Raw genomic sequence first — 27,556 nt, 5'->3', positions numbered from 1 at the left:
GTTGTTCTTATATTTATATAAAAATTATAAAAATACACGAGCAATTAAAATGTTTACAAAACTCGTCAAAATCACCAAAATTCACAAAATCTAGAATTTTTAAAGATAAGGTATAAAAATGTAATACAATGTTCTTTTTATGTAAATATTTCATTCTGAAACTAAAAATTCTTAAAAATATATAAAATACAATTATTTTTTATAGACATTTGAACCAAATTTTGTATTTTACGATAAATAATGATGTTAATTATTTTATTAGTTATAAATCAAAAACATTTTTTATAGGGACTTCAACTTATTACGTACCTATATTATACTCGTATTATTATGAATTTTCTAATACAAAATGACAATTTTGATTTATTTTAAGATATTATCTGTACTACGAGTCTACAAACCTATTTTTTTCTGTTATTTAGAGAAAGATAATATTAAATTCTTAGTTATATAAGTTAACATAATATGGTATAAACTATAAATATATATTATTATAATAATTAAATATTAATAAAACGATAAAAATAAATGCAATATTTTCGAAAAAAAATATTATCGAATTACCGAAATACTAAAAGTAAAACAAATGACTTTAATAGCTATATCAAAAAACATATAAAATAAACTTAGTGATATAAGCCGACAAACCATTTCCGCTTAGAATCATTTTTCGTATACAATGATATATCTATAATTGAATTCAAATATAATACACCCATAACAGTGACCCACTCGACGCCTAATGCAGAGTGGTATCCACTTGTCTTCTTCTTTTTTATTTTTTTTTTAATTTCAAACAATGCAGATGACAAATGTAATCTCCTAAACAATGGTTCATGTTAATTGTTTTCACTTTAAAACCACTTAATAATACTATTTTGTAAATTTTATTTGTTTTTACTGTTGAAAATGATCGAAAAACATCATCTTAACGAATGATTAAGATAGTTTTGTAATTTTGTATTTTTTTAATTTTTGACATATAATATACTAAATAGAAAACAACTGTTGTATAATCAAATTCTTTCATTTTCACTACATATAATATTTGAATTACTATAATATGTAATTTTTAATTTTTTTTTAAAAACTTTTTATATATATCTTTAAAAAAAATTATTTAGGAACATTTGATCCCACATCACGCACTCACACACGACGCACCCTTTGTAACTTGTACCTAAATGTTAACGCTATATGTATAGCAACTTTATTTCTTGAGTTAATTTTACATTAACTAATAAGTACCTACCTATAACAGTATAACAGTATATATACTCATTATACTCTGCAGTCTGCATTATAATTCATCAGTTCTACTATTACCCATATTTTAATTTTAATTTATTCTAAGTTTCGATAACAAACTCCCAACTTAAAATCTAGCGAAGAAAAATATCGATGTCACAGGTTTCTTGTATTATTTATATAGTGTGCCTCAATAGTCTACGGCTGTTATTGTATTTAGGGTTTAATGTGGTGTGTATAATATATAATTGTTTTTTTCAGTATACAATATAAATATACTCCAAAATGTATAATTTAAATATTTACAATAAGAGAAAGTGATTATGTGTTAAATAGGTGGTTGAAGATGAAGAATCTATCCATTGATGGAACTTCATTAGTTCATGTCGTTCATGACAAATTATCACGTAGATGTTAATTAAGATTTAGATTTCGTCGTCGCGGTATATTATATATATATATATATATATATAAGATATCCTAATTTAACTTAGAAAAAAATTAGTCATAATCAATCATTAAAAGGCATAAAAAGTTAAAAAGTAAATCTCTCCATTGATGACGTTGATGTACTCAAAAATGCATGTTATAAGGTATATAATATATAAACGGATTAGGCATTTTTCAAAAATCATCTTTATAATAATATTATACACATGGATAGCTCGGGATAGGTACATTTTTAGAAAGGAAATTATCATTAATTGGCCCAAAAACACTTAGTGTGTGGACATATGTTTTCGTTTATAATTTTTGGTAACAAATATTATAATATTATTGGAAAATGTTTTTTTCACCAATTATGACTTAAACATTCAAATTGTTTGACAAAACTAAACTTATTTACAATTTAAAAACTTACAACAATGTATATTTTTTAATACAATAACAATTCAATTATAATAATCACTCATTTCTGGTATATAGATAATTACTAATTAGCATCATTAAGTTAGAAACATTACATGTATATGGTATATATAATATCTATAATAGATCAACCGTATGTCATATGTGTATCAATAGTATAATTAGATCAGTTTTACATAAGAACTAATTATATAGTTCACATTATTTGTATATTATGTGTATTTAAAAGTGTATTAGTTCTATTGAAATATTCAATATTCGTTTATTGACGTAATACCTGACATTTAACTTAAATATAAGAATTAAATATTTTTACACTTTTAAAGTTTAAAATCGATATACATGTCTTCCATCAACAAAATTCCATTGATTGTTTAAAAATTACACATATTATAGTTTTATATTAGAACAATATTATTTTTCGACCACAAAATAATATTTACTACAGGATACTTCCTGTGTTACTACCTAAGATAGATAGTCCTATTTTAAACATACAAAAACATTTTAATTGATTATGTTCTTTTGGATTTAAATTATTGAAAACTAGCATTCAACAGATCTGATTAGAAATTTTAAATTAATTTTAGACGAGTCACTGTTTATACAACAATAACGAGGTATTCAGTGCCGATGTTAGGATATTATAATTTCGCTAAACAACTAAAAATAATCACACTATTTTCATTATCACAACCACATTGTTTTATAGTGGTGTTTAGTATAGGGCGTAATGCTTTTGAACAGTAGGTCAGTAGGGTATTTATGGTACAACCAACCAACACAATAATACATTAACGCCATAGTACCATTAATTTTATAATATATAAAATTAATGGCAGTACCTACCATACATGAATTACGCGCAATTCGAAAAGACTCGAATTGAGTAATGTGCGTTGATTAAATGCATAACACACAATAATACTGTAAAAATAATTATTATTCTTTCCTAGCCAGTTTAATAGGATATACGTTTTTCGTTCAAGCGACACAATTATGATATTAAATTCTAGTATATTAACATAATTTACAACAAGTTTGTGAGTTTGTAGGTTTTAGGTAATTGTTTATGTATATAATATATAGTATATGTACACTATGCACAAAAAAAATAGATAAAGAAAAAAAATACCTCAACAAAACAATTATTATAAATAGAAAAAAATTTACAAAAAATTAACACGACATACAATAATAATTAATAATAATAATTATTATAAACGTGGTATAATATTATAATATTAAATACATATTATTATTATTAATTTTATTTTAAAAACATTGTGTTTTAAAAAATAAAACATATAATTATTATTATACAAAACCGTACAAACTAAAATCGCATTACCCTGATTCGTTTTACAAAGGACAATAACATATAATGTGTTCTGACATAAATTCGCGAGCCTGACTGGCATATCTAAACAATTTATAACAAACCGAATTATAGCACCCATTAAAAATTAATAATTATTATTACCAAGGTGTGATACCATTCAGCATAATATGAAACCCTAATTCGGTTAATGTTTTATAACTTTAAGTCACAGCCAAAAATGTAAAATATTGAATTCCTATTTCTCCATAGTAATAATAGAAAATGGGTTCTTTGTACATAAAATTAAAAAGTAATTCAAAACCACTTTGATGGTTAGAACAAAAAAATTATAAAATGAATATCAGATCTAAAATTGGTTTGTTTTATACACAAAATTATCATTAATAATAAATTATGGCAAATCGCAATATTTAAATACTTACACTTAAACTACTTAACTAAAACCTATAAAATTAAGGCACATACAAAATATTATTCTTTGTTCTTTTTTAAATTTTCAACAATAATAATAATAATAATAATATAATAAGAAAATAACAATAAATAAAATTTATCTAAAAAATAAAAACAATAATGTAACATTGATTATATTACAACAATATGTAATGAATCAAAACATTGTCCACTTCTTTTCTTTCTTTATTTATTTTATATGTACAAAATCATAGTCTTTGAATAACGGCAGGTGGGATTTTTTTATGTTAGTTTACAAATAACAAAAATAGAATTAAACCTCTACTCCATATACCCTATCTACAGTGTATTGATACCGTGTTTCTGTAGACTTTGGGTCTTGTGAAGATTTTGTAGGGGGAACAGGTACTGAAACGCCAGGTCGAGTAAAGAAAGCCATTTTTTCTCTACAAAACACAACAGAACAAGTTTAGATTTGAAAATAAAATAATTATTAACAATAAAATTGGAGTCGGCACTTAAGTATGCTATTAGGATACTTTTTTTTAATTTAAATTTTTACTCACTTGAATGAAATAATATCAGGTTTTCCTTGGCCAGCTTTACTTTTTCTTAAATTGTACAATTTTTGTGACGCTCTCTTTAATCGTCGTTCTACTTTCTTTTCGTCAAGAGTTTTATCTCCAGCCTTTTTTAAAAATGTACAATTAGCATGATTTCACAATTAAAATGTTATCAATAAAATACCTCTTTAACGAGATTTTGGAATTCTTCATCTTCCAAAACCCAAGCAGCCACGTCTGTGTCACCGGTTTCTTTGGCTATTTCCAATGTATTTTTCAGTTGTCTAAGCCTAGATATTTCATCATTCAGCGATAACAACCTAGCGTGCTGTGCTTGTCGATCAAGCTCTAGATCAATAGACGTTCTTGGTGGACGACACCAAGAAGTACCATGCACAGTTGGCATACATCTACTAGGCGATGTGCCAGGCGCTCGTCCTAGTCGCAATGAACGACGTTCCAAGCAATTGCGACGGAATGCTATATCAGCATTACTGCCACCAATTCCTTTCATGCTGGCACTTGATGATATATGTCGTCTGTACAGGTTCATGGCACTATCACTATCACTTCGATTTAGCTATACAATAATAAACATAACATTATAGAATGGATTTAAATGTAATAGTATCAAGGTCTTGATAAGAAAAATTTAACTTACTTTACAGATATACTGGTTTTTGGCTGTCGGTGAAAATGTTTGTGACCTTTTAATAACTATAGTAGGTACTCTGGCATTTTCCCCATTACTACCACTAAAGGCACATTCTGTATTGGTTTCTTTATCTTCTGTATCATTTTCCTTGTTCTACACAAATTGAAAACAATTTATTCAGATTATTTACAAATAACTTAACAAATTTACTTATGAAGACGTTATACACATGTGTTATCTCTGTCATACATACATACATACATACATACATTCATACAATATGAACAATTTTTGTTTAGCAGAATTCATTTAGTGATGTTAGCTTTAATTTAAGTTTATCTATCATATAATTCAAAGCTAAAAATATTATTCAGGAAATGTCATATATTCATATGCTTTTATTGATATTATCATTTAAAAGTGAGTTATGAACGTTTTGAAGTTGCAATATTTTACATAGCTTGCTTTATCAATAAAAGCATATGACCTTTCCTAGATAATATTCTTATTTTTAAATTTGATATTAGGTAAATTTACTCTAATATTAAAGCTAACATCACAAAATGTGTTCTGCTGAATGCAAATTTGCCATGATGTATGTTAGTAAGACAGAGACAACACACGCAGGTATAACTTCTTCTTAAACAACTTGAAATCAAATTAAGCCATGATGATTATAATTCAAGTAAAAGAATATTAATTTTGAAAAACAACATGCAATATTTAATACTTACAGGAATTTCCAATACTTGTTCTAATTCTTTCTTTTCATCAACCAGTTGATACACTTCGATATCATCATCTTCATCATCATCATCATCATCACTCACACTGTCATCTGAATCACCATCATCATATTCAACTTCATTCTCATTTAAATTATCTACGTTAATAAATTTTGCTTCATTTTCTTCACAACAACCTAATGCATACACAATTGTATTAGACAACACTTTCATAGTAAATGCAATACAATTATAGTATGAAATACAAAATTAACCTTGGTTGCGTGTAAGTGTTGAAGTTTGAGATGATATTATAGTAGAATCATCAGAACCACCGCCATCATCCTTTAGCAAGATGGAAGGTAAAGAACCACCATTATGCATGAATTTCAGACTCAACAAGTTGTACCATTTGCACCAAGAGTTATTCTCAGTCTCATTAAATTCAGCCAAACTCACTTGAGCACATGCCTATGAATTAAAATGGTTATTACTTGATATCTAATCAATGAACCAACACAATAACTTACCAAACATTCAGTTATGTCATCAGGTCCTAATCCCCAGACGTTGACCTGTAGAGTTTTTGTACATAACTTGTTTGATGGCAAATTAAAAGCAAAACTATCCCCGAATCTGGGTTTTGACAGGTCTGATATAGGCTTAGTACAACCACTTAATGAAGGATTTGAACCGCTCGGCAACAAAACAATTTTTATGTATCTAAATAAAAATAGCATTGTAGAAAACAAAAAAACTTGTGTAATAATATTTATTTATGATATTTACAATTGCCATGATTCCGCTATAGACAGTGCAACTACATTACGTAATCTCTCGATACAAACATGTAACACTTGTTCTGCTATAGAGTACCTGTACAAAATAAAACAACAATGATTAAAACCTGTCAATATATTTAGAATAAAATTGTTTAAAAGTACCTAAGCCTAATCTGAACTTGGGAAGTTTCTGCACTGAAATTAGACTTGTGACTTGCTTCGAACACACCCGAATCACCAGCGACTGACTCGTCACTAACCGCAGCCGACACGCTCCTGGGCGGCGTCTCAGATATGGGTGAAAGTGGAGGGCTTGCTGGTCGACAGCTTCTGGAGTAGGTTACGCTACCACAAACATTAGCCACAGAACCCGATGATTCATTCGGATTCTCATACGCTGGAGGTTGAATGTCGTTTTGCAAAAGCCTCTCGACTCTATAAAATAAACAACGAAACAATAAATACACTTTACAAAGAAGTGTCGATATAGTTTACAAAAAACAAATTAAGAATAATAGAGGGGGTGTTTATTTGACTTTTTACCTCTTGTGCAAGTCGGCCATATCAACAGGCCGGTCGTATGTAGACGGGGCCAGACATTGAGGACCGCCGTAGATGTCAGTGAAACTAAGACCACTGCTCAGTGAACCCTTGCTGCTAGTCGTGGACAACGAGCCAAGACTCGAGCTTGAACTCACAGACAGGGTGGACGCCGACAGCGTTTTTAGTTGCGATTCCAATTGCGTCATTGACCGCAACGCTTCCTTGAGCTGTTGCAAAAGCAGCTGTTTTTCCTCGTGCAATCTTAATCTATAAGACGTATGCATAGTGGATGTTAATAGTAATTATTGTTATTGCCTACATACGATCGTCCGTGGTACACGGACAAACGCAAACGGGATCAAATCTGTCTTCTTACCTATCAGTGATCGCTCTGTTAGACATTTCTAATGCGTTATTCAAGTCCTGTTCAAGTTTTTTGATCTCTCCTTGAATATCGTCCATTTCCCGGTGACTTCTCGAACGAGGCGTTATGCTCCTAAGCTCTCTCAGCAGCTGTTCCTTCTCCTGGAACAGCAGCAATCGGTCCTTATCCGATTCCTCTTGACCAGGCATCACTTTTTCTTCGAGGTCAGCTAACTGTTGCTGTATATTTTGTATGCGCTTACGCGCCTCATCGTACTCTAGGCGCATGCGCGCCATTTCAGCAAGTCTCGTACCCATAGGCATCAACTGTAAATACAACAATATTAGTACGCTCATGATATAAATATATAATCAATTGAACAAATTAAGCACCCAATGTCACTAATGATCGATTTATACACATAAATATTTACTATACTCGCGTCCTTATCATATCATCCAATAATTGAAATCCGGTTAGAAAAATAAGCAGCATCGACATTATAATGCCATTATTAATAAAATAATCTCTAACCATTGCCCGTTACAACAACAACAACAACAACAATAATAATAATAGTGGCCTCTAACCCCCTACGATCTATGACGTAAATCAGCGGTTCTAGATCGTTAACCACGCGAACTCGATATATTATGTATATATAACAGAATAATAAGTGGTTTTCGGTAATACGTATATTTCCATTAGTGAAATTACTTTAGCGAAACTCTTCAGAATTATTCAACAATATTATCACTACGAATTCATATACGTAATTCAATAAACACGCCTATATATAATACAATATGAAAGGTGTGTTTATTAGTTTACATGAAGCAATCATTTTCAAGAGCAACCTCGCCAAACATAAAATATTGCTGCAGAATTGATCACTATACATAACCCATAACCAAACGAAAACTTGGAGTAAGTATGTGGATTACAAAATAAACGAGACGAGTATATTCACATACAATATACTTGAACTTCTCTTCTCGTCAACAACCATCCCGAAGTACGCTACTGAGCCTGTTTAATGACGTATATTATGTTTGTTGAATATGCACAGTGTACACACATACCTCGCCAGATAAGTCCGTCTGCGAAGCCGTGCTGAGTTTGTCACTGAGCTGGGTGGACGACGAATGTTGCGTCTGCAAATCCGGATCGTCGGTGGCGGAACACAGCTGCAGTCGCGTTAGATCGTCTTTCAACTTGGCCAGCGAATGCATCAAGCCGGTGCGTTCGCGCTGTCCGGAACTCAAGGATTGTTGAATTTCTCGCAACTCGGTCACGATTGCTTGAGCCTCGACCACGTTGTAACGGCTGCCGTCGTTAGACAGTTTTTGTTCCACGCTGTAATAACAAAAATCCGCAATTGTCAAAATATTATACGATACATCGATATATCATCACGGTGACACCTATTGCTCAAAACCAAAATTTAATTGGTCTAAAGAAGGTATTATATATTAATATTTCTATAAAATTTAAATTGGAACTAGAAAACCATCTTTCTTTCCGTCTTTTGAGACACTTCTCGACGGCGCATTTCGGTAATGGATAAATCGGAACTCTCGACTGATTATATATTTTGTATATATTTATAGTATGTACAGTAAAACTAGTTTGAATCATATTATATATTGTAGATACGTACTTTGAGAGAGTCTCGACTCCGCGTCGCGTGCACGACATCTCGACGCCGATCTGTTCCAATTCGCGTTTCAACCTGGTAACTCTTTCTCGGGCGTGAGCGACGTCTGACTTGAGCAAATCAGGATCATATTTTGTACTTATATTACTGGAGCTCGAACAGACTATAATACAGTTAATGCACACGAAACGATCGTTAGAATTATAATTTCCGTCCGGTAGGTAACTATATATTATATACGAATAGCTGGTATTGTATATTGTAATATATAGATACGCAATTGGAAAATTTAATTTAATTATACACACATATATTATATTAAATAGAAGGTGTATAATACTCACGACTGGTTCTAGACGTGTTTAATGTCGACAGAGCATTGTTGAGGTGATTGTATTCGTCTTGAGCTAAATACAGCCGTTGCTGTTTTATGTCGTAAATTTCTTTTTTTGCCTGGTAAACACAATTAATAACGATTAAAATTTTGTTTTATTTTTTTAAATTTTTCATTAGTACAATTACACAATATTGATTTATTTATTTGTTACATTAATTAAATTAAGTTAAAATTCATATAATATGAATTTTATTTCGTATCTAATATTTTTAAAACTTAAATTTTTAATTCAAAAGTAATGGGAAACATTTTAATACATATTGTATTATACAGTATAATTTATACTATACATGCGTTTATAGCGTGCATAATTAGGTCATACACCACATATATCAATCATCGAATACAATTTAACACGAATATAGGTAATAATTTTGATATATTTGACAAGTAACACATTACAGTTATCGAATGAAAAAATCGTATAAACGTAGGTCAGAAGATATAATAGTAGAATGATAGATACGAGGTAGATGGAGAATATCGGTGTATGATACAGTATTATGTAAGTGTTTAATCGTATATATATATTTTTTTAGCCATTAATGGAAGTATATATTATATATAGGTAATGATATGGTAATTTGTCAAATGATTGAATATATTTACATATTATAATTTATCATTTATGTATGTGCATCGTTCGGTTTAGACTTTGTAATTTATTACATATAGATACGAATTTTATATCGAAAATAATGAAATGTGATCGTAATAATCTACAATAATAGGTAATAATAATGTAATCCGGATAATATTATAGCAGTGATGTCCACAAAATAAATAATATCGTTCACATGCTGTGCGGATATATTACATTATGTTTATTGTTTATCATTATAGAATAAATATATTGTTATTACGACAACTCAAGAGCATGTGTAAACAGAAATAATGTTATGTAATGGGACGAATCGTTGTTTCATTAGTTGTATAAATATGCATTTAAATAAAATATTTTAATCGTAATTTTATGTATATAAAAAAATGCAAAGAATTTTTGACAGTGCGCGATTACGGAGTAAACAAAATATTTTCCTTTGAAATAATTAAAATAGTATATATATACCTACATATATATTAATTATAAAGCGATTTTAGTAGGTTGTGCCCGCCTCTTTCAAAGCGCCGTGTACGTCATTGCACAGACGCGCACATTATAACATATTATATGTGTGTTGGAAGTTATATACAAGTTGTATATTGCATTTTTTATACTATCGACGTTTTTCGTTTTTTTCTAGGTCGCCAATACAAATTTTTAAGACCATTTTCATATGGGTCATTTTTTAGAGTGTCGACGCCTCAGAACCCTAATTACAAACATATTTACCAATTTTTTCATAACCATCTAAGCATTCTAAGCCGAACGCATGCACGGATGCATCCGCTGCTGCTATACAGCAACAATACAACCGAGGTTTGTTTACCGCCTGTATTCGCGTACAACCGCTTATATATTACCCAATACAATATTATAGTTAGTATTAATTTGTCTAATTTTATTTGTGATAAACGACAATAAAGATGTATACATATCGCGCGTTTTAAAAATTTCTGTTTTCGCAACCTTCAGCCTGCATATTATCGTATTACAGTCGTGTGCTCGATATTTAAACCTATAAGCTATACAAGCGTATTTATATGGACCAAAAAAAAAATGATATATATATATTATAATCGAAATGGTCGTTTTTTGCGGGAATGGAGCCGCGAAAGTGATTAAGTTTTAGACGGATTCTTCTATCCGGAAGCTACGGCAGAATCTGTCGGTTCGCATGACAACAGTAATAATACTATCATGGAAACTTTAAGTGAATGCGGGTGTGTAATACATGTAGCAGTATAGTATTATCGTATAACATAGAATGGCCTTACGTAGACGCAGTAGATGCGCCCGTCGTTGTCCCGGTACAGCTGCACGTCAAGCAGTTGATCGTAGGACGAGTAGTCACAACGCGGCGGCCAAGTGTCGCAACAGTAATGCGAAAACATCGTCGTGCACGCGGCGGCCGAGGCGGCGGCGCACATCACAATCCGCTGACGCGAGGGCGGAGACGGGACGTGACGACAAAATGGAATAGAAGCGAAAAAAATCGCGATCGTTTACCACGCGAGACGGGCCAGTCAGTTATGCGGTAACGAGAACGGACGGACGAGGAAACACGGACTCAATGTTCACTGTACAAATATTTTATTACAATATTTAATCAATGTCCGGCGGACGGGACACACCGCGGCGGCGGATATATTTTAACAGCAAACGCACACGCACGACGACGACGCGGGACTCGCGAGCCGCAGGAAGAGACTGAGGTCATACGCGCGCACAGAATCCCGGGACCGGAATTTGACCCAAGGGGTTAGTTTTTCGGTTGCCCATCCGCCGGAGCCGGCGGCGGCGTCGGCGGCCAACCGTTAGTGGTGGGGGGCGCACGGATGGCGCGCGGAGGAGGACGTGAGGACGAGGCGACGCGAGGACGGGTGTCTACCTTGGAGGAATTCGGCCTTGCGCGCTCAGGAATCCCAACTATTCGGTACATACGTGAGGCGGTGGCGGTGGGATACGGTGAGGGAACGCCGACGAGCCGAGCGCGCGCTGCAGCAACAGCACAGTGGGACCGTCGTAAATATCACGCGAGCTCACACACACATGCCATATATTATAGGTATACAATATAATATAATATACCTACCTATTATGTTTATTTTTATTATTATATTTTGTTATTATTATTATACCTATGAGTGTGTGAAAAGCGTACCTATATTATACGAATGATAAATTGTTGTGCCTATAATTATTATTATATTATTACAATATACATATTTGAAATACGAGTTTTGCAAACATTCACTCTTTGATGCGGTTTTCGTTACTGCGAGATAACTCAAATATTTTTTTATTTGATTTCCATGGCCATTTTACAGTTTAAAGGCTCCGCTAGTAAAAAACGATTATTGGACATACACACCGTTAGGTTAGGTTAGTAGAGAGAACTTAGTCGCGACCACCACTTTTTCAAATTCTTTATCCCATTAATAGTTAAAATTCAAATGTTTGATATTTTTAAATTAAAACCCTAAGTATGCCACTAAAAATACGACGAAATATAAAATACAACGTTTGCAAATCGTAATATTATATACGCATATAATACATATCATTTGCGGACAAATTTAAAAATGCCGCTCTCCGTAAAGGATCTACCGAGATCTTTTAAGTGTTATATCAAAGGTGGATACAGTGGTCCTAAAAAGGGGGGCAATTTGTTAGTTATCAACTAAAAAAAGGTCATCATCTATTTAAAAAAAGAAATTTTGTTGGAATATATGATATTTTTTATGAATGGAGGGGGGGCAATTGCCCCCTTGTGTTATATCCGGGTACAGACCTTACGCACTTTTATTCATTCATATCTATACTCTCCTTACTAATCGCACGCATTGAAAAACAGTAGAACACACTCGTTTTCTATAAGGGAAGCCAAATATATTTCAAAATTCGAGTATCCAATGTAATAATAATATATTCACATTAATAACTATAATATATATGTTTGAGGTAATTGTAATAGTCCCGTTACTTTCAAAACCGCCGACACTGCTAACTATGTATGCTACAAAGTTCAAACCGATTTTAAAGTAACGCGACAGTACTGTCTTCTGGAAAACAAATGATTTAAAAACGTGAACGATAGGTAGGTACTTGTGACGCATTTACATTGATATACAAAATTAATTTACGAACTAATCAATCGGGCAGCTTAACTGCACATAACGTTAGTACACACACAAAAACATAAATCTGAGTTTGAAATTTTAAAAATGAAAGTAGTTTTCAAAACCCCCCAAAAAATACCCATCGACAATTTTAACTTTTTATTTTTCATTCATTTTATTGTGTTGGGAAAAATAATTCCATATGGTTAAAGTTAACCGGCAGTTAAATAACAACTATAATATTTAAAATAAATAAATTCAATTATTCAGATTCTTGTCAATGTCAACAATATAAAATTAATACGATGAGTTATTGATATTAAAATCAGTAAAATTTTACTAGGAAAAAAGTATTTGTTGAAATTAATCATACTTGACCATAATTATAATAATGTAAGCATTGTTTGTTGATAATAACTGTATTATTCTTATATTAGCTATAAGATATATTTTCAAAAATTATATATGATCTATATTGAATTTTAAAATACAATCGTAATATACACACAAAATTTAATCATTGGTCAATCACGGAATTTTTTTGGTTAACGCTTTATACTCAACCTACATGAAAATTGTATATTATGATACGAATTCCTAGAACACATCACTGTTATATAATACTATTATGACACATTTACAACTTGTTTTTCACCAATTAATTTATTCAAATACTCGCAATAACTGTTTATACAGTTTAGTTTGTGATTTTTTTATTTTATAACTATGAAATTCTTTCGCAAAACATTGATATCCACGAGTAAACACATTTTTATCTTGACCAAATTTAATCTACCAACATAATATTATACATGCATGAATACCTAACCTATATGAATGCTAACTCAGAATAAGACAAAATCCACAACATATTTATTTTTTTACCGATGTTATTATTTACTCAGTAGGTATTGTCACGTCAACGCATTATATTATATTATCGTGTCACGCGGTGATGAGATCAGCACATCAGAATAGTGCGATAAATGATAATAGTTTGTCCGCCAAGCATATTTTGTTATATCAAACCGAACGGGAAACCTTGACATAAGAATATTTTAGAAAATAAGTAATTACTATTTTAAAATTGAACGTAGAAATGGATATACCTATACTTAAAATTTTTCACTCAATTAAATTAGCAATCGCGAGTTTATGTACTTGTACTATAATCATGTACGACACGACTGTAGTGATTATGCTGATTTTCTTATCTAACAATTCGTGGGAATTACTGAATGAATAAATGTTACAAGTTAAAACCAGTGGTCCACCTTATCGATAAGTATTGACAAACACAATTTTAGACAAAGAAATTTTAGATAAAAACAGAAATACAACACCGTAAAAAAAAATAATATTATTAACATAATACCTAATTATATGATCCAAGACAGATTAATAGTAGGTATCTACACTGAACAATAAAACGCACTTATTTCTACGTAATCGTAATTTCTGAAACGACTTAAATTTTGCTTGTGCATGCACAACAAAAAAATGTTATAAATATATGCACGCACAAACGCTCAACGAATGAATATGTTTTAAAAAAATATTGTAATAAATTATTCGGCCAATTTTCAGACATACAATTTAGTAAACAAACATACATATAATTATAGAACTACCTATTTGTTTGATAGAGAAAAATGTAAATGTAGATTTATTATAGGCTCTATATGTTGGTGTTGCATATCAAATGAGAAAATTCAGAAATTTAGTGATAGGTACACAATATAATATATGTACATACTCGTGTATACGTAAAACATTGTTGCAATAATTCAATATACCGAAACTAGAAAAACTATATTTCCGGTTGATTATGTGGTTTTTTTTATATTACATAATCACACAGTCTTTATTATTTATGAGCGTAAAATGTAAATCGTAAATACTTTAAAAATCTGTATAATATAAAAGGAATACAAATGAAGATAAATAGCTACTAATTTATTTGAAGTTACATATTATTATTTATACGATAAAAATATTTATTATAATATACTGATTAGTCATCATATTATCATAATCAACTAGAAAACGTCAAACATAAAATAATAATAACACCTGATTTTTGACGTTGATTTGTTTCAGAAAAATGAATACGATTCAGATTAAACGAACATTCATTTTCTTAAATAGTTATTATTTTAACTTCTTATTGTTTAAAGCAAATCGATCACTTCATATATCATTACAATACAATTGAAACAACAACATTAGGTTTTATAATACTATATTATATTTAATGAACAACCCCGCGAGAACAACAGACTGACAATATGTACAATGCAACACTTTAGTGGGGAGAGGGTGTAATATATTATTATTGTTTAATCGATATTGGCTGCCACGATAAAATGTTCAAGTGAGCACCCGATAATGTGTAAAATAATAATAATATAATGCGCTCAGACCAAAAACATGAAAATGTTTAATCTCAGCTATTGAATCTGACGGGAAACCGGTCGAACGCAGTTGGCTAATCGACAACGTACGGAATTTTTTGTTTTGAAACCAACACATTCCTCAGAATCCTTTTTGGGTTATACATATTATTATAATACGCGCATACCTATAATACATTTTATACAGAGTGATTCTTTTATCAAAAACACTCATTATTTCAAAATCTAAAACTTTAAAAAAATATTTTCAAAAACATAAATACATTTTAAAATAATAAGTATTGTTTGATAAAAGAATTACACATGCAGTTTATTTTATACTATAATATTAAATCAAGTGTCGAAAATTCTGAATCGTGGTGATTATCCTCTACTCCATATTCCCAAAAACGCAACCACCTGAACACAATTTGCAGCGATCCCGGGGACCGGGACCTATTATTCGACGGACGAAATTAATTCAAATTTTCAACGACGTGAACATCTCTATAATAATAAATTATACATAATAATAAATTTCGCAAAAATAATAACGATAAGGATACTTATTAATATATTATTATTATATTGTACACATAAACGCGAGATCGCGTGTGTCCGCGCTATACGTGTCCATATATATATTATATATATTATACGCATTCCGAACGGTACAAATCATTTCACCGCGGCGGCGAGCAGATGGTTCATTGTCTTCAATCGTTTTTATTTTATTTTATGTGTGTGTGTGTGTTATTTTTTTCAGTTTAGAAAACAATCCGATCGTGTTGTGTTCGTAACACCAGTAGCTGCCGCCGGTTGCGGCGTTGCCGCGATGGTTTTTTTTCCTTCTCTCATTTGTTTTACTTTTATTTTGTTTTATCATATATACGTATATATTTTTTTATTATTATTTTCTTCTCTTCTTTCGCTCTTCAATCGTTTTACAACGAGCTACCGCCGCCAAGACCCGGCGAGTGTAACACTGGTAGCACACAAAGTGTGGAACCGGTGGAACCACCGCCACCACACCGCCGACCGAACTGAACCCGATGCCGCCACAGAGAATTTTTATTTATTTATTATTATTTTTACGTCCGCGCTACAATAGGTCTTACATATTGTATATAATATATATATATATTGTACTCTCAACCGTTGCGGGATAGTCTGCAATAATAATAATAATTGACAATGACGATTTAATTTGGTATCACGTAAATAGATCGTTTCACAAAACGTTTTAACCCATCCGAATTCCGAAGTATTCTTTTCATTAATCGTTGATTTTGTAATTATAAGAACATAATCATCACGGGGAAACATTGTATATATAAATTATAAATATCATAAAAATCCAATTGATAGGTATTTCTTACGACTTGCGCGATTGGGTTTTCGATTACATAGCATGCACGGAAACATAAGCGTACACATCTGTATGTTATAATTAAATGATTTGAACTTGAACAACAGCAAAAAAAAAACAACGGATGTCGAACAATTTCTAAACATCGAACTGTGACTTGAACGGCAAACCGTGCTAACGAAAAACATCGCGATTAAAATATCTGGTGATAACGATCACGCGCGGAATTTTTATATTTTTTTTATCGAGTAAAACACAATATCGCAGACGACGACGTCTGACCCAATTATTAACGTCGTGCCGGCATAACATAATAATAATATTCTATATGTTTAAATCTGATATTAATATTATTATACGGCGACACGGCATACGATTTTGAAACCAAACTTTTTTTCCATATATACACGTTCTTATTAATAACGATTTTGATCACAATACGTCAATACATTTTTTACTTTTGTACTATAAATCTTAATAGTACTGCTCATCTTCAATCACGCATTAATAATAATGAAATCGTCACGATGTCGATTACATGTCTTCAGGAATGTCGATAAAAAGTCATTGATCAACGATCATTATGAAATTTCATGAAGCACTCCCGTTAATCGTTATTATATAATATTATTTTTCCAGTTTTCAATCGAGGGATCAGTTTCCATGTCACTGTAGGGTTGGCATTTCTTTTCATTTCCTGGTATGAATCACATTCTCAATCTTCAATAATCTGGCTTAATATGACGTGGGTATTGTAATCGCGGTTTCCTCTATGATTTTTCCCTCAACCAACCATCCCTCTTTCCAAGATTAGTCCTATAACAACCCTCCACATCAAAGAATATGACCAATTCATTCGTTTATCGCATTTTTGTTATACATTTCTACCACAACATCTCTGTTAGTGACAAAATCGGTTCCGATTATCTGTTACATCCTCCTGTATAGTATTATAAGTATCAGGTATCGAATACCACTATTCTTCTCTCTTATTATTATAACATTATATTATATTAATACCACACAGACGTACACTGTTGTTTTGAGTAAGGGTGTTTTGACCAATAATCAATAATAATTAATTATTATATTATATTGTGTTACGCATTTCCCGATAAGACGCGACGGCGGTTCCCTATTCCACTTTACGCGCGCACTGTGACGTCCGATCAGAAAAAAATTCGCAAAAAAAAAGTGATACGAAAACGTGCAATGAATGGAATTGAGCAATCAAAATGTATAATACGGGAGAGAGAAAAAAATAATGTGTTATAATGAGATATATATTCCTACGGACGGCGGCGGCGAGTAGGGACGTGTTGGTAACAGTGCGCGGAGAGCGCGCGCGAGTTGTGCATTTCACATTCCACATTCTAAGGCGCACGGCCGGCGGCCGACGACTCGGCAACGTAGCAGAGGGACCGCATTCTTTTCGTATCAAACAACGTCGTCGTCGTCGCCGCCGTCGTAGTAGTCGCAGTCGTCGCCGCCGCCGCCGCCGCCGTCGATCGGATGCGAGAGAGCCCCGCAGCGCCCACAGAACACGTTGTGCCCTGGGCGAAATAACTCTCCCCCTTTCCCGCCACCGACGCCACCACCAACCGTCACATACCAATCACCATCAATCACCCGCCCACCCTCGGGCGGTACACGGCGTCGTCACGGAGAACCGGCTCGGGAGCGGCAGGGGGGTGGGGTAAAAAAAAATACTGAGCCACGCGACTGTGTTGCGCGCGTACGCACCACGATCTAGTTGGACGGGTGGGATACAATTTTTTAAAAATAAAATATGTTTAAGAAGATAATATTATTTTTTTTCTCTTACAGGTGCGTGTACCTCAGGGTAGGGTTTATATTATGAACCTAAACCGATAACATTCGTGTGTACAATGCGCCTACGATATACACGTATCACGTACCTACCTACGCTTCTCGTAATATATTAGATTATATTCGTGTAAAGTGTAATTATTATTATTATTGTTGTTGTAACGTCGATTCAAATCTCGTGGAGATCTGTAACGAGTATAGTAGTAAAATAAAATACGTACAGACGATATAAATTATAACAACAATAATATTATATTATAATGTAATTCAACGTAATATGGACAAAAAAGCACGGGGAATAGTAGTACATAATAAACATATATATATGTATTACATATAAGAACTGCTGTGTATAGCAATAGTAATGAACGAGGGGGTCCTGCATTGCATCGTTTTCGTAAAACCTAATTATTATATCGTCCGATCTTGTCGACTTGCGGGTGGGGGGTCGATAAATCGATTTATCATTGGTTCGAATAATTTTTTTCTTTTTTTTTCTTCAGACACGCCGCTGTTGTGCGTGAAAAAAATACACAGTCGAAGTTCGAACAGCAGCTGAAAACTATTCCAACAGTATTTTATACGTCATTCCAAACGCCCCACTACCACCACAGAATCAGTGCCCTGTCACGTTATTATTATTATCATAATATATCGCATACGACCGTTGTGTTATGTTATTATCATCAAAAGGAACTACAACGATTTCGTAGCACACGACTAATTTCGTACAATAATGATGATAATAATATGCAACAATATGAATATAATATAAAATAATATTTTTTTTTTTGCTGGTTAAGATGGTTTTTTTCCGAGCTTGTCGGACATCACCCTGTATACGAGCGTTGTGGAATTCGAAAAATTACATATAGGTAACGCGACTGCGGTGTTAACGTTTTATGACTAGTCAGGTTAGTCCGGTGGAATTTGTCATTGAACTAAAAGTGGGGCAAAACTATCACTAAATAATGAATAGGTATATAATATTATATGTATAGTAGTGCGCGAAAAGTAACTGCATACTATATCCATAAAATATATATTATTTTTATTTTTCTCTCACGATATCAATAAATTACTGTCATCCGTCATTCTGATTTAAATTTTCATACTCACGAAATTCCTTTTAACAATAATAATAATAAACATATTATTATAAATATATATTATTTAATTTTTATTTGTAATATCGCACATTCCTCTAATGAATGATTTGACAATACTATTTGAGATATTGCTTGTTATCTCTCCATATTATATTATACAAAAATATTAGTACGATCAAAATATATTTTAATTCCGTGACACAATATTTTTAGAGTAAACTTATAACATACAACCATGATTATAAACTCAGTGACGTAAACAACAATGTCGAGTTACTTACTTCTAAGACGTCTTGGGCTGTATGAAGGTAATCTCTCAACATAGCTTCCTGGATAGCTCTCCATTCCAACCTTGGATCTTCCAATTGGGTGCATTCTAGAACACGAGAAGCATATATTGTAAACCATGATGTCGTGTTAAATAATTATAACAACGCGTTGTCTGATATTTTAAATATACATACGGTTGAAATGGTTGATATAATAGACTCCGATAACTGGATCGATGGCCTCTTCCCATCCAAGAGGTAATTCATTACCAATACAATCAGCAAATGATTGTGGTTTGGTGTACCTAATTAAAAATAATTAGTTAGTAAAAATAGTTCTAATAACGTGCATAATAAAGTCGACAATATAATATAAAAGTTATAATATTATATCTAATAATAACATGTAATTAAAAACGATCTCATTAATTTTAAATATTATATAAATCATCATAAATATATTGTAATCATTATTTGAATGCATTCATTGTTAAATTTAATAAATCGAATATTGTGATAAATACATACTATACACGTACCTATACATTTTGTTACTTATCTATATGGACTGTATACATACAATAACGAATACATAATACACTATTACAATGTATGTTTTAATACTTGATCAATGGTTTGGTATACGAGAAAAAATGTTACTTGACAGCGATGGCGGAAAATCGAATGAAAATGTCAACAAATATTACTGACGTAAATCAAATATATTATTTTTTTTTTTTTCATCATAAAATAAACAAAATGAGTACAACTGGTATCTAAATTAACTAAAATATTTTAAGTAGAGTTCTATATTATAATAAATTAAGCAATAATCATGTACAAATTATTATTGTACATAATTCCATTGTTTAAAAATCATCTATATCATTTTTTAAATTTTTTTTTCTATTCATCATTATTAACCTTTCGTATACATATATAATATACACAGTAAGTGTATACACTTATTTGATTATAGTTTTAAATAATAAATAAATACGTTATAAAAATGTGAATTTCATGTTTGGTACAAAGTAGTATGTATATAATGATGGACATAAAATGTACTACACTACAGTGTTTGTCTATATTGCATACAAAGTAAGATCCCTATTAAAAAAAAAAATTTCTATATTATACACATATAATTGATCACTATTAACAAATGATAATTAATAGATTCTCATTTTATACATAAAAAGAAAAAAATTCTTCGACACACGTCATTTTCATTCCTCGTTCTTTTTTCCTCTTCAATATAATCAGCAATGTTCTGTCTACAATTCCACAATCCACATACTTTGATGAGATTCACCTACAATTTTTACGGCTATAATAATAATATGATTTATGGGTTATGAGTTTATGACTAATACTAGCAATTAACAAATTGTCAATGATTAATTTCTTATAAATATTAAGAAATATAATAACATATGACAATTAAATCTTAGATAACATACAGCTGACAAATCTATTAACGTCAATGTCTACACGGATCAGATCAATTCATTGGAATTTCATGTACTTTAATTTTTAATTAAATTCGATGTGCTGAATCACGGAATTAACATTCACATTGCTTGTTAAGTTGTTTTCATGCCTCCAGATATAATAAATTAGGTATTTTAAAATGCTTTTACACGGCAAATTTTTATACACGTCAAATAACTCTCTTTGAACTGTACCTAATTTTCATAATGACAATATTTAAATGTCAACACTATAATAAGTAACTTTTGTTTCCGGTAAATTTAATAATTTTCTCATAAATCGACAATATAACTTTAGATATTTAAAGAATTTTGTACTTAGTTTATTAAAAAATAAAATTTACAATATATAACATCGTTTAAAAATTGTTATTACTTATAACTTATAAGTTTAGGTATAGATATTTATAAAAATAACCATGTAATGAGAATAATATGTAATAATTCATGAAATTAAATAATTATAAAATATGTATTATTATCAGACATTTTGTTTTTATAAACGTTTTTGGTTAAATTCACAAACATGGATTCTAGCAAAATATCTTTTGTACACATATCTTCATGAATTAATTTGAAAAATATATCAATATTTTAAAAATTACAACGTTATATTTGATAAACAATTATTATTCAGTACATATATAAAAACAGATGATATTTAAAATAACTCGCATTTCAAAACCAGGATTTAAATTGTAAAGTACCATCAAACATTAATTTGCGATAAGAATAAGTATATTATGAAATAATTTACCGATTTCTGCCACTTGACATATACTGTTGTACAATTTACAAGCTAATTATACTTTAATCAAAAACCACTAACAAGTACTTGGTATTTAATGTATCAATTACCAAATCAATTTTCAGTATAAAAACAAATATAATATTATACTGCAAATGGCAATCTATAATAGAATTAAACAATTATTTTTAAATATTAAACAATAAAATTACAGTAGAACTAGGTCTATAGCAGTATAGAATAAAGATACACTATATAGCAATTTTTTAAGTTAAATCGTTATATTATTAGGTTTGAAATTAAACATTTATACCATTTTCCTCACTAACATTTAAATCAAATAATTTCACAATTCTAAATAACTAGATACTTTTACTACTTACTTATCACACAATTTTTTATTTAATAACTATATTTACAATATTTTGGTATAACGATTTAATTATACCATTGAAAACTATACAAAAAGTATCAAAGAATATTATAAAGATCCAATAAGAAAAAACATGTATAATGTAATTAATATACAAATATATTAGTAAGAATGGATTATGATTTTTGTTTTAATTTACTGATATCATCAATAGTATTTCGGGGGAATTTAAAAATGAATAGAGATAATCTAATGTCTCAAGACATAAGAAATTTAGATGTTAACGCGTTTTGTAGACAGCATGGCGACAGTACTTGGAGAAGGTGTGGCTACTGGGATGTTTATTTTTAACACAACATTACAATATTATGTCAACATACATTCGTGTGAAATATATGTGAAATGTAAAATTAAAATATCTCTGGACAAAATTCACTATAAAAACAATTTGTTGATGTATTTATATTTATAAATAAATTAAAAACTGAAAATCATATGAATAATATACAATAGGCATCATATTATTCAATTTATATAAAACTTAAAAACATCAAAATATGTTACTTATTTTTAAGATTAGAAATTAAGAACCCGTTTATTAATAAATTGATATATATATATAATTTACGATTTTCTACGTACCTTAAAAATAGTATTATAGCTATGTACAAATAAACTAACATCTATAAACAGAGTAACAGACCCTATTTGTTTGAATTTCAAACTTATGTCAGATGATTATCCGTTCGTAAATTTATGGTACGATGAAATAATTTGATAATACAATATCTTATTAACAAGTAGTGGTTATTTTGTAACTAAGTATGTTTAATTAACACTGTCAATCCGCAGAAGCTTAAAAATAACCAAAATTCAAGGATCAAATTAATTAACATAATTGAATACTGCAACATTTAATTGTATGTTGTTCATAATTAAATATTAAATGATTTAGCTGTGTAGGTACATATCGCAAATAATTTCAAGCAGTCAAGCGTAATATAAATATACCCAATTTTAATTCTTATAAATTATCAAACATAATTTAGTCATTTTTTTTATTTGGATTCTCGGATCTATTCTAGTTAGGTATTAAATAATATTTATAAGCTTATAAGTATTATGTAAATAAAAAGTATGTATATTTTGGATTTCATAACAAATAATAAAATATTGTAACAAAATGGAAACCTTGGAAATAAGAAAAATATATTTTCATAGAATCAATTATTAATTATGATTTATGACGTACTTACATTCATAAAAAGGTTAACTTGGAAGCTACCTATATTTTCTATTATTACAGTAGGTATAGGCACCTAATGATAAGAAAAAAGAAAGCAGTAACATAAAAAATGTAATTTATCTTATAAATGATCTATATAATTATTATAGGTACCTCCTATATTATATTATGTTATTAGTTAATTACTTATTATATCCAAATACGTCAGAGTCATTTTTCGCAGTCCCGAGAACTTTATGAAAATACATTTGAATACCCACATCAAATAAATATAGATTTGTTTATTAGGTATATATAATTATGTTCTTACTACTTAGTAATCAATTTAGATGATAAGTTTTAACAAATATTTAGTATGAAGTAAAATGTGGAATAATTTCATAGCAAAGCCTATAATACCTAAATAATCCAAAGCGATATATTTTTTTTAAATCGACATAAATCGATACAATTAAATGATAAAATAATTGTACATCGTTCCCATTCTACAGAACATAATATTATCACATCTAACGAAAAAATTAATAGGTACTCGAATATACTAAAATAAATAAATTATGCGAAATATAAACCAAACCGTAAACTTTTTCATACTAAAAATCATTTGAAAAACTAACGCAATGTTTTAAGAATCGATTTCGTACCCATATTTTTGTTATTATTATTGTTATTGTTGTTGAAAAGTTGGGAGCGATTGTCTGTTAAATTGAAGTATTTAAGTCCACGAGTTAAACGCTTTTAATACTATATTAAAATATACTAGGTATGTAGTAGATGACCTGAATGAGCGACACACATTATATTATTCTACTAAGACCATTATAATATTTTATTAAATTAGTATAACGACGAAATAGAAAAAACTGAACATCTATGGTTTAATAAAAAATATTAATTAAGTTCCTCACACCAAGAATATTTCGTACCAAAGTATCATTGTTGTTGTTATTGTTATCATTATAACATTATTATTTTTTTAGATTTCTATAAGGCTATAACCATTGCTATTTAGTTAAATATATTAATTTATTTTCATTATTATACCGGTGTAGCGTACATAATAATATTAATAATAATAATACTAATAATATAGTTGTAAGACAACACACACACACCACACGGTTGTTTGGATAAATTTCGTATATATTCACTGAACTCGGAATGCGGTATTACGCGGGAAGGAGGGGTCAGCAGGAGGGTGTGGAGGAGGGGACGGCGGATAGGAGTTAGTTTGGCATATTTCAATGTAGATGGCACTGACGACGGTTCGGGAAAAAGGAAAAAAATAATAATAAAAACCGTGATGTTCCAGCCGGATTTCTGTCGAAGGAATGCGAGTGTGTACGCATTTCACAATTTCGACGAAGAGCCAAAACACGCGCGTGCACACGTTTTGAACACGCATTAGGGGATCAGACTGGGAATTGAACATTAATATTATTAATTATTATGATTAAAAAAATAAACTGTAAAATACGTTCCAATAGGTAGCTACATTTTATTAGTTGACATATTTTGAGATATACATTATTATTATCATTACATACAACGATATCGTTTATTATCATTAGGTATCAATCTGTGATTATAATATCAATATCGCTGCTACGCGGCTTTACCTGTCTCTAGGGTCGATCCAAGTGGTCTTCTTGGAGTTATGGTCGATGAAGTACACTTTGCCGTCGTAGTCTCTCGCAAAATCCCAACCGTCGGGCAACGGTATCTCTCCGTTCCGTCGTCTCGGCATCGTGTATGAGGTATTGTATCCATCAAAGTCAGACTCACAAAATCGAATCCATCGCGGCCAAACACCGCGTACGACAATAATAATATACCGACGACGACGATAACGATAACAGCGTTGTAGCGGCGGTAGATATTAATATTATGCACTGCGAAGAACGGCGACGGCAATACGATAAAATATATATTATATTATAATATTAGGTATGTATAAAATAAGTAAACTAATCGTAAAAATTAAAAATCGACGATCGGACGAGAAAATTTTTGGACTACCTATGACGACGACAACTGAACCGTGGACACGAGAGTGGAAAGAAAAAAATCGCGTTCGTTCGTTACGTACGACGACTGCAGCGGGGACCGACCGACGACCGTAGATGTCACGCGCGCTTCGCCATCTTGGAAATGGTCGGACCGAGTAACGCTGCGGCGTTGCCCCCCCGTCATCAAGAAAAACGACCGTGCGCGCGGCGTATACAGAGCGTTCGCCGTGCGGCTCTCGCGCCCGCCAACCGGCCAGCCAGTCAGCCTGCCCTCGCGCGCGCCAGCGGCCGGTTCTATTATCAATCGCATGACATCACCGAAACGGTAGCCAATCAGGCCGCGGATCCTCTGGAATGCGGCTATTACCATAACACGAACCGAGTTTTGTGTGTGAGCACTTGCGCGCGCGCGCGTGTGTGTGTGTGTGTGCACATGCCGGTTTACGCGTTTTGCCTCGTCTAGTTTATTTTTTTTCTCCTCTCATTTCTCCTCCGCCGTTTCCTTTTTTCACTATTATTTTTATTATTATTATCACCGTCGTCTTCTTCTTCTCTACCTCTTCTCTTCCTCCTCCTCATCCACTCTTTTTCGTTTCCGACGACGAACGGCTACGGAATTCCTGCCCTAGGTTTTTAGACCGTTGTCGTCGTCGTCGTCGTCCGTCGCCACTCGCCGTTTTAAAACAATGAATACAGCGCGCGCGCTACAGGTATACACAATACACATACACAACTACAGGCCTACAAGTGCCCATCACCCGATCACCGTCCCGTCACTATAATACTATTATAGCCGCTACCTACCCACCCGCACGACGTTTAGTTTATTATTATTCGTTTGTTTGTTTTTGTTTATCGTATTATTGTAATTTTTTTTCGTCCTTCATCATATTATAATAATATTATTAGCAGTCGTATTCTTATTTACATGTCGTCCGTAGTTATTTAGTTTTGGTGTCACTATAGTCTATAATGCCACTAAATATATTCAATATAGGCACAGGATTCTGTTAATGGCCCAGCCACACAGGGTTTAATTGTGCGGGCTTATACATCTCTTGTACGCGAGGGATACTCTCGTCTTAAGTCCGTACGATACACGATAGTACGATACTATACATACTAGATAGGTTATTGTATAGACCTCTAAATTACGTCAATACTCATTAGTGCGGAAATATTTATAATTGTTTGTATTTGACCGCGAAGTTTTTTAATACAAATAATTAAACTTGGCTCGGTTACTAGTACTACTATACTTTAAAATTTAGCGACTACAATTAATAATTGTACAATATAAGTCTTCAAGTCTATATGACTATTCACATCCCTGTTGTATATTTTTATAGTATTACCATAGGCTATGGTCCATAGCACTATTTAGATACATCATATTTTCGTCTATTCATAACACTAGTATAGCCAGTGGCACAA

At 31.4% G+C, this 27,556-nt stretch overlaps 1 protein-coding gene across 2 annotated transcripts; it reads right to left on the bottom strand.

Moving 5' to 3' along the window:
* Positions 1-2,499: 2,499 nt before the first annotated feature.
* Positions 2,500-26,276, bottom strand: LOC113550053 (protein kibra). Of its 2 annotated transcripts, XM_026951665.1 has the most exons (17): positions 25,733-26,276; positions 20,449-20,558; positions 20,266-20,360; positions 9,508-9,616; positions 9,167-9,326; positions 8,589-8,862; positions 7,519-7,832; positions 7,143-7,409; positions 6,762-7,034; positions 6,607-6,693; positions 6,348-6,540; positions 6,093-6,288; positions 5,827-6,014; positions 5,099-5,245; positions 4,622-5,017; positions 4,441-4,562; positions 2,504-4,320 (listed from the first exon to the last, which is right to left on the bottom strand). In XM_026951665.1, the coding sequence occupies exons 1-17, from the start codon at positions 25,858-25,860 to the stop codon at positions 4,188-4,190; spliced, it is 3,192 nt and encodes a 1,063-aa protein (XP_026807466.1). In that variant the 5' UTR covers positions 25,861-26,276; the 3' UTR covers positions 2,504-4,187. The 2 variants fall into 2 exon arrangements, with proteins under 2 accessions (XP_026807470.1, XP_026807466.1); XM_026951669.1 differs by lacking the exons at positions 20,266-20,360; positions 20,449-20,558; positions 25,733-26,276 and adding an exon at positions 11,439-11,865 and having other exon boundaries at positions 2,500-4,320.
* Between the last annotated feature and the right edge of the window lie 1,280 nt (positions 26,277-27,556).

Source organism: Rhopalosiphum maidis, chromosome 1, assembly GCF_003676215.2.
Source record: "Rhopalosiphum maidis isolate BTI-1 chromosome 1, ASM367621v3, whole genome shotgun sequence".
Taxonomy (NCBI): domain Eukaryota; kingdom Metazoa; phylum Arthropoda; class Insecta; order Hemiptera; family Aphididae; genus Rhopalosiphum; species Rhopalosiphum maidis.
This window is presented reverse-complemented; position numbering and strand designations above follow the sequence as displayed.